Source organism: Ostrea edulis, chromosome 4 (assembly GCF_947568905.1).
Source record: "Ostrea edulis chromosome 4, xbOstEdul1.1, whole genome shotgun sequence".
Lineage (NCBI taxonomy): Eukaryota > Metazoa > Mollusca > Bivalvia > Ostreida > Ostreidae > Ostrea > Ostrea edulis.
The window spans coordinates 77,363,366-77,375,864 of record NC_079167.1 but is presented as its reverse complement, the minus strand read 5'-3'; the positions used below and the strand labels follow the sequence as shown (position 1 = coordinate 77,375,864).

General features: G+C 34.3%; 2 protein-coding genes across 2 annotated transcripts in view; both read left to right on the top strand.

The window, feature by feature from the left end:
- The window catches only part of LOC125669163 (receptor-type tyrosine-protein phosphatase epsilon-like), a 343,285-nt gene that overhangs the window by 280,580 nt on the left and 50,206 nt on the right, over positions 1–12,499 (top strand). The gene's annotated exons all lie outside the window — the stretch shown is intronic.
- On the top strand, positions 4,065–11,979 carry LOC130054344 (multiple epidermal growth factor-like domains protein 10). Its single transcript, XM_056163888.1, has 4 exons — positions 4,065–4,759; positions 8,947–9,078; positions 10,162–10,276; positions 10,359–11,979. Exons 1-4 carry the CDS (start codon positions 4,684–4,686, stop codon positions 10,522–10,524), a joined length of 489 nt encoding a protein of 162 aa, XP_056019863.1. The 5' UTR covers positions 4,065–4,683; the 3' UTR covers positions 10,525–11,979.

Below are 12,499 nucleotides of genomic sequence, written 5' to 3'. Positions count from 1 at the left end.
TGAGGACCTCGAATCACTTATTCTTAAAGGTCCTAAATACAGAGAACCTCGGTCTGTTAATTGGCGACAGAACTTCATCTCTATTATGAGTTCTGTCGAAGATTATGCCAGACGATCGGCTAAATATGAAAAAGAAGAACTTGATACATTGTCAGAATGGGTTAAAAGCATAAGAGGGATATTAAAATCCCGCATTAGACATATGAAAACAAAAGTACGTACCATCTATCCTTCTGTGTTTAGTAAACCAGAAGTGATAAAAGAATTAGATAGGTTACATGAGGGTCTCTACAGCCCAGTAGCTAAGTACTTCGTTACTAGCTTGAAAATACGGATGTATATTTAATTGCTGTTATAAAATTTAGAAATTCATTTCAAAATTAAGGATTATCTCCCTCATGCATAGCTCTTATCCTTGGACGAATTTGGCTTCACTTTTTTTGGCACGCTGTTTTTGGCTATATTTAGCTCTAAAACTTCATAGTTATTTCGGATTTCAAACATTTCGGTTGAGCATCACTGAAGAGACATTATTTGTCGAAATGCGCATCTGGTGCATCAAAATTGGTACCGTATAAGTTTTACATGAGGAATATGTTTTGGTTCCAGCTGACAAAGCTAGTAAGAACATTGTCTTTGTTTGTAAGGCTCATTATTACAACTGTATTTTAAACGAACTTGGCATTAATTCCACTTTTAGTAATCATACTTATACTCCAACTGCCCTTTCAAAAGACGAAATTCTTCAAAACCATGCTTCAGTTTTAGACACATTTAATATTCCAGTCAATGGGTCGAATGAATATGAGTTACCGTACCTATACTGGATTCCTAAACTAAATAAAAACCCTTACAAATAGAGATACATTGCTGGATCCAGTAAGTGCTCTACCAAGCCCTATCTTTGCTCCTCACGAAAATGTTAACAGCTGTGAAGGAGAAACTTCAAACTTACTGTGCGACTACATATGCCAGAAGTGGTGTTAATCCAATGAGGATTCTAAAAAATTCTAAAGAGCTTTTAGTAAACTTGAAATCACAGAATTTTTCCCAAATCAATAGCATTAAAACCTATGACTTTTCAACACTATACACGACCATTCCTCACGATAAATTAAAGACTAGACTTTTTGACATCATAGACAGTTGCTTCTTCAACAAATACGGAAAACGGAAATATTCATATCTAGTGATCAGTCATTCAAAAACTTACTTTGTTAAACACCACTCTGATTCCACGCACAAGTACTCTGAAGTTGAAATAAAAAATATGCTAGAGTTCCTCATTGACAATATCTTCGTGGTCTTTGGTGATCAGGTCTTCCAACAGTCTGTTGGAATTCCCATGGGCACGAATTGTGCTCCTTTGTTAGCTGACCTGTTTTTATATTCATATGAAGCAGAATTTATTCAAAAACTTCTACGTGAGAAGAAAAAATCTCTCGCTGTGACCTTCAATTCGACTTTTAGATATATCGATGACGTTTTGTCTATTAACAATGATATATTTCATTCATATGTCGATTTGATATATCCCTGTGAGCTGGAAATAAAGGACACCACAGAGTCGTCCACTTCTGCTTCATACTTAGATATTTTATTGAAAGTAGATATTAACGGCAAACTAACAACTCAACTGTATGACAAACGGGCTGATTTCAGCTTCTCCATCGTCAACTTCCCACATTTATGTAGCAATATTCCATTATCACCTGCATATGGTGTTATATATCTCAACTGATTTGATATGCAAGAGCTTGTTCTGGGTATAGTCAGTTTTTAAATCGAGGTAAGCTACTGACAAACAAGTTGATGGTACAGGGATTTCAACAGTCTCGATTGAAGTCAGCATTTCGATCTAGTTCGTCAATACAACCTCGCATTGGGTCAAGTACTGTCTGACGTGTTTCATACCGATTGTTAAGCCGTTCTTGGCACACTGATTTTGACTGCGGATAACTCCGTTTACCTGATCAGGATATGGGGCTCACGGCGGGTGTGACTGGTCAACAGGGGATGCTTACTCCACCTAGGCACCTGATCCCACCTCTGGTGTGTCCAGGGGTCCGTGTTTGCCCAACTATCTATTTTGTATTGCTTGTAGGAGTTATGAGATTGATCACTGTTCGTTATCTTCACCTTGCATAGGCTTAAATTTTGCAGCCTCTCATCGGCAATGGTGACGTCCCCATGTAAATGAAAAAGTCGTGAGTGGGGCATTAAACAATATACAATCAATCATCGGAAAATGTAGGTGTATTGTTGAATCCGATACTTCATTTCATGTCTACAAGAACAAGTATACACGCTAAAAGTAACTATTACTCCATAGGAAAGATTCAGATACCACGGAATGGCCCTGTTGATCTTAGTTATTCATCTTAAGCTTGACTTTATAGGTCAATGAGAAAGCCTGGAGCAAGTTAAATGTTGTGCATCTTTATGGTTCTTTCAAAAAATATCGAAGCTATCATGCAAATTCAGATACCTTTTTTCCTTTTTTCTATCGATTTGCAATATAACTTTAAAAGCAATCCTCGTTTTACAAAAGTTGTCTTTTGTTGTGCTCAAGATATGTTTTGCATACTATGCAAGTGTTCAATTTTTTCTTCTTCAAAAATTGAGAAAATAAACAACATTGAATACTTCTACACAACATTTTTAGCTCACCTGAGGTGAAAGTTCAAGTGAGATATTCTGATCGCCTGTACTTCGTTGTTTTTACATTTTCCACTTCGTCTCCAGAACCACTAGACCAATTTCAACCAACTTTGTTCAACCAACAAACTTGGCCAAAATCATCCTTAGGTGAAGGGCTTTCAACTGTGTTCAAATGAAGGGACATGTTTCTTTCAAATTGGAGATAATCACAAAGATGCTCAAATAGGGTGAGGTCATTTAAAAATATTCTTCTCAAGAACTAATGGGCCAGAAAAGTTTAAATTTACATGAGAACTTCTTGACATACTTCAGATTCAAGTTTGTTAAAATCCTGGCCCCCGGAGGTATGATGGGGTTACAATAGGGGATCAAAGTTTTACATGCGAATATATAGAAAACATCTTAAATGAGCCAAGGTGACTCAGGTGAGCGATGTGCCCCTTGGACTTCTTGTTTAGGGTTTGCCTTAATGATCTATGTAAATGTATGCAATAACAATTTTGATTAATAATTACAATAATATTCATTAGATCAATTCAAAGCATTTCTGAGGATAAAAGTAATTGTATCATACCGCCTAAATGAATATTTATTTTGGTATACATATTGATTTCTTATCGAAAGTTGGAAATAAGATATTGAAATCGCCGTTTTAAGGGGGGAGCTCACACAATTTGAAAAAAGGAACTTCTCAAATGCGATGAAGTGTTGTTGTTTTTTTTTAACTTTTAAAAGTATTGAAAAACTCTTCACACCAGTAAATATGTTTCCTGAAAAACTATCACTCTTCATATTGAACTTTCATCACAAATTTTCAATGTACGTTATTATTCTGAATGGTATGGTGTTATTGAATGAAGGGATTTGTAAAACCTGTCAATGTTTTTTCCTTAAAACTTAAGGTTTTAGGGAAAGTGTCGGCTTCATGGCAATATGAAATATGACATGTTATGTAACAGTTTATGAGCTGTGTCATGGAAGTTTATTTTGATTTTATTCAAAGTACATGTTATTCATCAAGTATTATCTGAAAAAAAAATATGGTATCCATCGAAATATTTGCCTTGTGTCATTTTTACCAGGATGGATTGAAAAACGATTTTGCTCCGTTTTTTATTTGCACAATACTGATTATTGGTAGTCTAAAGTAATACGTAGATTCACGTAACATTGGATTTACCCTTTTAGGGTATTAGCGAAAATAAATCAGTGGCAAAGTATCCCTAGCTACCGTAGTAAATTTTGATGTTTTGAGATAATTATCATTGATCATTTCTCTTTTAGTTTGCATTGGTGGCTGGTATGGAGAAAACTTTTCTCTACGATGTAATGACAACTGTGTCAATCAGTCATGTGAACATATCACAGGCAGCTGTACATACGGATGTAAACCGGGATGGGGAACTCCTCACTGCAAACAGGGTAATTCTTAATACGGTGTTTCTTGTTAAAATTCTTTGCATCATATAGCTTTTAAAGATCAAACAATTCCTTTCCAGCTTCGGTATTTCAAATGATCAACAAATTAGTACAAAAATGATCAATAAACTGCAAGCCTATCTTTTCAAACAGCTTTCCTACAATACTGTCAATTTTTAGAATATATGTGCGCTTTATCTACGTATGACATACATCATCATACATGTATATTAAATGCAGTCGGACGTGTTTCATACCGATTGTTAGACCGTTCATTTTATACTAATTTTGACTACGGATTACTCCGTTTACTTGAATAAGATCTAGGGTCCACGACGGGTGTGATCGGTCAACAGGGTATGCGTACTCCTCCTTGGTATCTGATCTCACCTCTGCTGTTTCCTGGGGGTTGTGTGTTTGAATTTAAGAATTTATGGAATTGATTGCTGTTCGATGTCCAAAATTCACTTTTTCATCTTGCAGAAAAAGCTCGAATGATAAATAAATAATCTTATATTGCTTCCCTCTAATGTTCTTCTAGAATGCTCAGTAAAAACGTACGGCAAAGGTTGTGGAAATCACTGCAGCAGTCATTGCAGAAATATGACATGTAATCCAATCAATGGATCGTGTTTGGAGGGCTGTATTCCCGGTTACTTGGGAAGTTTCTGCAACAAACGTATGTAGTCTATAAAGCATAGTAACACTTATTGTTTATTTCTCATTAATTGCGAATATATTCATTGTGTATGTATTTAAGCATGTGAGAATGGAAAATATGGACTCAACTGCTCCCAGAATTGTTCTCAGAACTGCCTCAACGTTTGTGATTCTGTTGACGGATCCTGCACGTGTTCCTCTGGGTGGACAGGGTCCCCTAACTGTAGTGAAAGTAAGTATCTAACTTATATTTTGCCAATGAATATTCTATTTTTGAAAATGCTCTATCTCTGAAGAATTATATATCCCCTCTTTCAAGGAGAGGCATATTGTTATGTATCCCATCTTTCAGGGTGAGACATATTGTTTTCTACTTTTCATCCATCCGTCCGTCTGTCTGTCACAAAATCTTGTGAACGCTTCTCCTCCTATATAGCTTATCGAATAGACTTGAAAATTTGTACAATGCTTCACTGCCATTTGTAGATGTGCATATTGTCGTGACAGGAGGATCCAATTATTTTTCTAAAAATTATAGTAGATCCAAGAGGTGTAAATAATGTTAAAATAGATTGTGATCACTTCTCCTCTTAGATTGGTTATCCGATTAACTTCAAAGTTTGTACAATTATCGGAACAGGGGGATCCATTTGTTATTCTTAAAGTTCTGGTAAATATGAGGGGTGCGTGGTAAAATAATTTATGAACACTTACTATGTGGAGCACCTCCAATTTAGGGAGTTGGGGAGACATTTGTTTTTCATAAAAAAACATTTTCTAGCTAAATATTACGTTTGTAAGTCATGGTCGCAAAGTCAGGGCTTCCTTGGTCAAACCTCAAGATCTTTGGAGTTTGTTATCACACGTCTTAAACTACATTTCATTTTTTTTCCTCAGGTACTAAGAATCACGATGTGTGTATCCATCGAAGTAGAATAGTTCTATTTACAATCATTTCGTCAAGTTACATGTACCACTTGAATTTGTAGACGTAAGGTGTTGTACAATTACTTCATGCAATCGGTTTTTACCAAATTATCAAGATTGTATTCTTTGAAGTATATCAAAGTTTCATAAAGTAATTAAACCATTCCAAATTCTGTCAATCGAATTCAAAATTATATCCTATAATGTACATTATTGAATAAATATAGTAAATGTTGGCATTAAATTCGTGACTGTTACATTCAATATGTCATTGAAAGTTAAAAAAAAAAACAACATTCGATATCAGTACATCAGACAAAATATCTTCATTTTCGAGTCAAATTCCTTTTTTGTAGTGTGATAGCTTTAATGGATCTTGGATTGTAAATCACTAGCTATGCTAAATATACCTGGTACGATACTAGCTGCAATAATGTAGCCCTATCCAACTTTTTTAAAATTCTGACGTTTTCGGGATAGGGCTACAATTCCATAGGATCTCCGTAATGGTGCAAAATAATTTTATGAATAACCGATAATAAACTCTGTGTATTAGTCCCAAATATTGTTTACACCAAAAGGAGTACCAACTTTGTGCTCGGGCATGTCTAATAAAGGTGTTTTTCATTAAATACAATGTACAGCATGCAAAATTCTTCGTCTGCGCCATGCTTGTTATCGCGAGATCTCGTAGGTGGATCTAATGAAAAACCTAAACATTAACAATCAGCACGAAAATGTAGTTACTCGAGCCACTTCGACAAAGAAAGGAAAATCATATTGTTGCAGAAAGAATTTACACTCTGCTGTTCGGTTTTTAACTTGATATTAAATTCAAACCTTTTCAATACCGACGAAATAGCTTTCGTCTCCATACTTGTCCATTGATGTAAATACTACCTTATATGGCATATGCAAATGACTTATGACAATCGGAAGTTGAAACTTCAGTACATCAAACATGGCGGACAAATATGAATCGAGAAATTGGAATTTATCGAAATTGTTGAAAACAGTAGAATAGAGCCTCACAAATCTTAAGTTGTAGGTTGTAAATTTATATATTGACTAAGGAACATAGAATATCATTTTATTTACGTAAAGAAAGTCAGGAAATGTTTAGAATGAGCGCAAATGTTGCGGGAGTGAATCACTCCCGCATTTTCACCATTACGGAGATCCTAAGGAGTTGTAGCCCTCTCCCTAAAAAAAAAAAAAAAAAAAACAAAAAACCAGAGAAGGCTACATTATTGCAGCTAGGTACGATACCATTTTGTAATTGTCCATATGCAAAATTGTATAACTTTCACCGCTCAACGTTTGAAAAGGGGAAGTAACTCATCTTGGAGTTATCTTAATTACGTTATCCTACATTAAAATATCTAATTTTGAGCCCGGGGTCCATTCTCGGTCCCGTCAAATCATAGATTGATTGATTGATTGAATATTGTTTGACGTCCCTCTCGAGAATATTTCACTCATATGGAGACGTCAGCAATGCCGGTGAATGACTGCAAATATTCCGATAAAATTGTATTTTATCAGAGTGTCCTGCAGAATCATACGGCCATGATTGTGTGTATACAGGGTATATATATTTGACATGTACATGTGACGTCAAACTGCATGTATGCAATTTAGTATTGCATATAACATGATCACTCCCCCTAGGCACCTGATTCCACCTCTGGTGTGTCCAGGGGTCCGTGTTTGCCCGACTATATGTTTTGTATTGCTTATAGGAGTTATGTGTTGATCACTGTTCGTTATTTTCGCCTTTCATTAGTATAATCACAGCACTTTACGTTTGTTGCACAAGTCAAAATTTTCATATAGAAATTCACATAACCTTCTAGCATGAACTGCATTGACAAGGTTGCATAATAATTTACAATGGTGTCCCTTTGATGTATCATCATTTGAATTGTATATGTCCAAAGGGTAATATTAATTTCTTATGTCTTTATACATAAAGCAGTCATATAAAGAATGTTACTCATCTTCAACAGAAGTTTTACAAAACTGAGAGAAACGGTTTTTATTACATGGTGTTGAATATTATACCAGTTTCAATTTCTAAAGGGTGGGCAGATATTCTTAACTCTTTAAGAGCATAATACTTTCAGAATTGGAAATTTGAAATAGTTTTGTAATTCATAATTCTTTCTAATTCTACTATAGAATAGTAATTTTCCACGTTTAAAGAATTCGATGTTTTGTAGTTGCATGTTAACATTATCAATATAGTAATTTTTCAAGTGTTTGTAAAATATACTTTCATTAATAAATAAATAAATAATACCATATTTATATAGCACTCTTTTCATACACTATGTAAGCTCAAGGGTGCTTTACAAGGCATATATGAATTCTTTTTCTTTCTTTTCTTTCTTTTAATGATGAAAGATTTTATTTATTTCTTAATATTTTTATTTGTCCCTGCCAATTTCCCTCTGTACCAGTATCACACAGGCTATCAATGTCCAATTTTGCAGCCATAAGTATTGGATTTATAATGCTATTTTCATCATCATAGATTTTAGTACCACTTCTTCTATCAATATTTCGTGAAATATGAGACATAATGATATATATCAGAATACTAATTTCTATGCCCAGAATAGTGCATAGATCCATAATCATATTCATGTATAATAATGTATCATTTACGTTGTTGACTCGGTGGTAAGAAGTTTCGCCTTGAGTCAGGGTTATTGTCAGTTCGAACCCCGCTCGTGCTTTTTGTTATGTCAAACATTAGTCGTAGAAATAAGTATTGAGTGTTTTTTCGTCAAACATTCGGCATTTAGAAGTGTCAGCCGCGGGTCTATCGGACGAAAACTTAAGAACGGAGGTCCCGTGTTGCAGCAGGCGTCGGTACGTTAAAGAACCCAGTTTGTGATGCCTAACTTTAAGTGAAGCATTCTCGAAGGAACATGATAAAAACAGACAAAACAAATCAAAAATCCTAAATAATGTTTGTAATGCACTGTACGTGTTTTCAATTTTTTCATTTATATATTGCAAAAAAGCACCTACACTATCAAAGAAAGTTCTAGATCTTAGTTTAAACATTAGCGAAATATATCAAATTGTTTCATAAATTGGTGTGTTTTCCAAAATATGGTGGGCAAATCAGACACTATTATAAGTTTGAAAACGCAGAGCAGAAATACAAACAGAAGACAAAACATGCTAATGGCGGACCAATAATATGCGTATAACATAATATTGCTTCTTTTTCATTAACAGAGACTATCTGTATTTTATGTATTTAAGCATGTGACAAAGGAACATATGGAATAAACTGCTCCCAGAATTGTTCTCAAAACTGCCTCGGTGAATGTGATAATGTTGACGGATCCTGCACATGTTCCTCTGAGTGGACGGGGTCCCCTGACTGTAGTGAAAGTAAGTGTCGAACTCATATTTATAAACAATTACTTCATCTACCTACAGAAAAGTCAAGTATCAAGCTTGTTTAAAGCTCTTGTAAAGTTTAATTACCTAAGTTTTTTTTAGATATAAATCATGACATCAATGCTGCCTGGGTCAAGCCTTGCGACGTTTTGACTCTCTGCATAAGGCAATAAATATAACATTTTAAACCTCCTCCCTCCTTCGTGAACTAGCAATCACAATGGGGATAAACGATATTCTTCTAAATAAAACCATGCCATATAAATACATAAGTTACATATTTACCTTTACCTTCTCAACTTACCACTTGAATCCATACAAATAAAATAGGGCGTAAAATACTCACACACAGTCTGGTGTACCAACAATACATTACTAAATACAATTTTCATCTAATTGACAGGATATGTTATTTTTAGCATACATACCTGTATAAGTAAATCCAATATACCATACGCTTTTATTAACCATACCGTTGACAATTTTCGCTAACACAAGAGAAGTATTCTGTTTTATTCAAAATGTAATTAACGTCTAGAGATATTTACAACTCTGAATTTCAGACATTCTTTGATTTCTCTGAACTTATATAACCTTTACGTTGAAAAAGTCAAAAAATAAACTTGGAATATTATTTCCCCAAATCAAATTCCACGTGACGTGTTTTCCTTGGAAGGTTTGTGCACTGTAGTGACGGTTTTACTCGAATATCTAAAGTGATAACTGTTTCTTAATTTGATACCAAAGTTTTCGGCGTTTATACTTTTTCTTATCGCAGTTCGTTATCTTCGCCTTTCGTCTTTCGAACCTAGTTGACCAGTACTGTTTTACATCTATATTACCAGTGAATTTACCTGCTGATCTCTGTAAAATATGTCTTACCTATTGTGGGTCATTTTGAGTTAATTAACCCATAGTTGTACAAAAAATAATATTAAACATTTTCAAATAATTCTCTGCCCAAAAAATCTAGAATCTGAATTTTTAAGGAAATTGTTGTCTATCACAAATTGTAATCTTTCTAGTGATCGGAAGTAATAATGAATTAAAAATTTGAATAGTTTATTCTTTCAGAGGTACCTATCGTCAGTAATGACGAGTATAGTACTCAAGAAACATACATCGCAGCCTTATCTATCTCACTGGTTATCAACTTTAGCCTTGTTGTTGTCATTGTTATATTATTCAGGTAAAATATGTTTGTGGGTTATGAATATTCTCCATGAGTCCATCAAGCCTTTGTAATTCATATCAATTCTACTACATTTTAGGCTGCTCTATAACAGAAAACAAGAGAAGAGTTCCTCGGACTATATCGCTAGTGCTGAAATATCACCGCCATCACAAGACAGCGATAACGATGTACACCAGTATCAGGAACTCAACATGTCCAATGATAGTTCATATCAGAATCTGTCTTTAAGAGATCGTCTATAAAATGTACAGTGGAGCCTCGGTAATCCGGACGCCATTAATCCGGACGTTTCACCTTCCGGACGATTGTTATAGGGAACGGAATTTTCATATTTTATTTTGCATCATTAATCCGGAAATCCGCGTTCCGGACGGTCATTTTTTACTACAAAACGTTTAAATTCATTGAGAATTGTACCGTTAATCCGAACGGTAATTGTTTTGAGGGAAGGTCTGTGTCGGACAATTTTAGCAAGGCGTAAATTATAAAGAAAACAAGACAAACTGTCTAATTGAAACGATTATCTGTACCCCGTCAACACCTCCCTTTAATTAGGTGGTGTGTGATATGTCAGTTAGATAGCACGTGCCGATCGAGACATTGTATTGCCAATTTTTGCACATAAGATCTGTATTGCGTGTAATGTTGAATCTTGTAAATAAATATGTAGCATATTATTTTATAGTCTTGATCAATAGCCTAATAGTATTTTAAAATAAATTAAACATCATGCAGTAATGATTTTTTTGTTGTTGAACTGCTACACTTATCAGTTGTACTGATTCGTAAATTGATATCGGCTTATTCAAATCTAAAGAAATGTAGATTATACTTCTAGATTCTGGATTTTATACTGCTGCTTGCCGTGAAATATACATGCATGTTCATGCACATGTATATGTAGTAAGCTTTTAATGTTTAGAATGTCACGCATGTAGAATGTACCTGTGCACGATTGTTTCTTGTTACGATGTTGTAGAGTTTTATTGCTTTCAATTTTTTAAACTCTGGGTAGAAGTGAAAAAATTACCATTTTAAGGAAAATGACAATTAAATTTTATATGTACCCGTAATATTGGTTTCAACCGAGTTTTGTTCAGTTATTATCGCATCATGAAAATAATAGATGCGCGTGGCTAGATGAAAGCAGTAGTAGGTCTTCATATTACGAGCTTAAATGATTTTGTTCTCCTGATATTGGTTTATATAATTTATATAGAATAAGAAATATAAACTCTGGCTGAAGGAATTTTGGTTAAAGAATGTTGTCAACCGACATGACAAACATGAAATTCTTAAATCAACTGTGGACGATGAATATTGTGTAGACAGACCGCTGAACCCGTGAATCATGACAGATGGAAATGGCCGGCCTCTTTAAGAAGTAAACGTGTGATGAAATCTTTGAAGTGTAAATGATTATGTTAGTTATTAATGATTCATTTATTTATAGTTACATATACTGCTTCATTATTTTTTTTATTGCATACGGTACACAGTTTTGTATATTTATTTGTAGTGTTAATATACATGTACAATGTTAGCATAGGCAAATACACTGCACACGTATATTCCAATTTTAGAGCTTTGAAATGTATGTAAATGTTAACATTATCATGATTTATTTACTAATGCAAATGGTTAAATCCAATGATAGTATGTGTTTAATTCACTACGCATCAATAAAGTATTTTGAATTAAACTGATTTTTCTCGTTTTCCTTAAGATGATTTTTATTGACGAAACGTGAAAACAATGAACAGTGATCAATTTCATAACTCATATACGCAATACAAAATAGATAGATGGACAAACACGAACCCCTGGACACACCAGAGGTGGGATCAATAATTAGTTTCAGGTAAATCCGAAGAATCCTCCCACATACATATATTATTGCTAGCATAGTATAGATGTATAATAAACAGGTGCAGTAAATATAACGCACAATATCCTATAACTAAATGGTTTACGACACAATAACGCGAATGTCAGAACTTCCTAGCAGAATGAGCATATAAATTTGAATCCGAGATAGTCTTTGAACAAGAATTTTCAGCTTTCGAGCACAATCGTGCAGATTCCTCTCAAATAATGAACTGTTAATTTACTTGTATCGGTTGAACATCACTGAAGAGACATTATTTGTCGAATGAATGTTCGTTTCTGTACCAAAGCTGACAATCTGATGACTGTACATTACACAAAACTTTCATA

Bases quoted from the DNA above. Each gene is read 5' to 3' on its own strand.
- LOC130054344 (XM_056163888.1), top strand. From the start codon at position 4,684: ATGACATGTAATCCAATCAATGGATCGTGTTTGGAGGGCTGTATTCCC. The intron at 4,760-8,946 runs GTATGTAGTCTA...TATGTATTTAAG, and splicing joins GGGAAGTTTCTGCAACAAAC to CATGTGACAAAGGAACATAT. The intron at 9,079-10,161 runs GTAAGTGTCGAA...TTATTCTTTCAG, and splicing joins GTCCCCTGACTGTAGTGAAA to AGGTACCTATCGTCAGTAAT.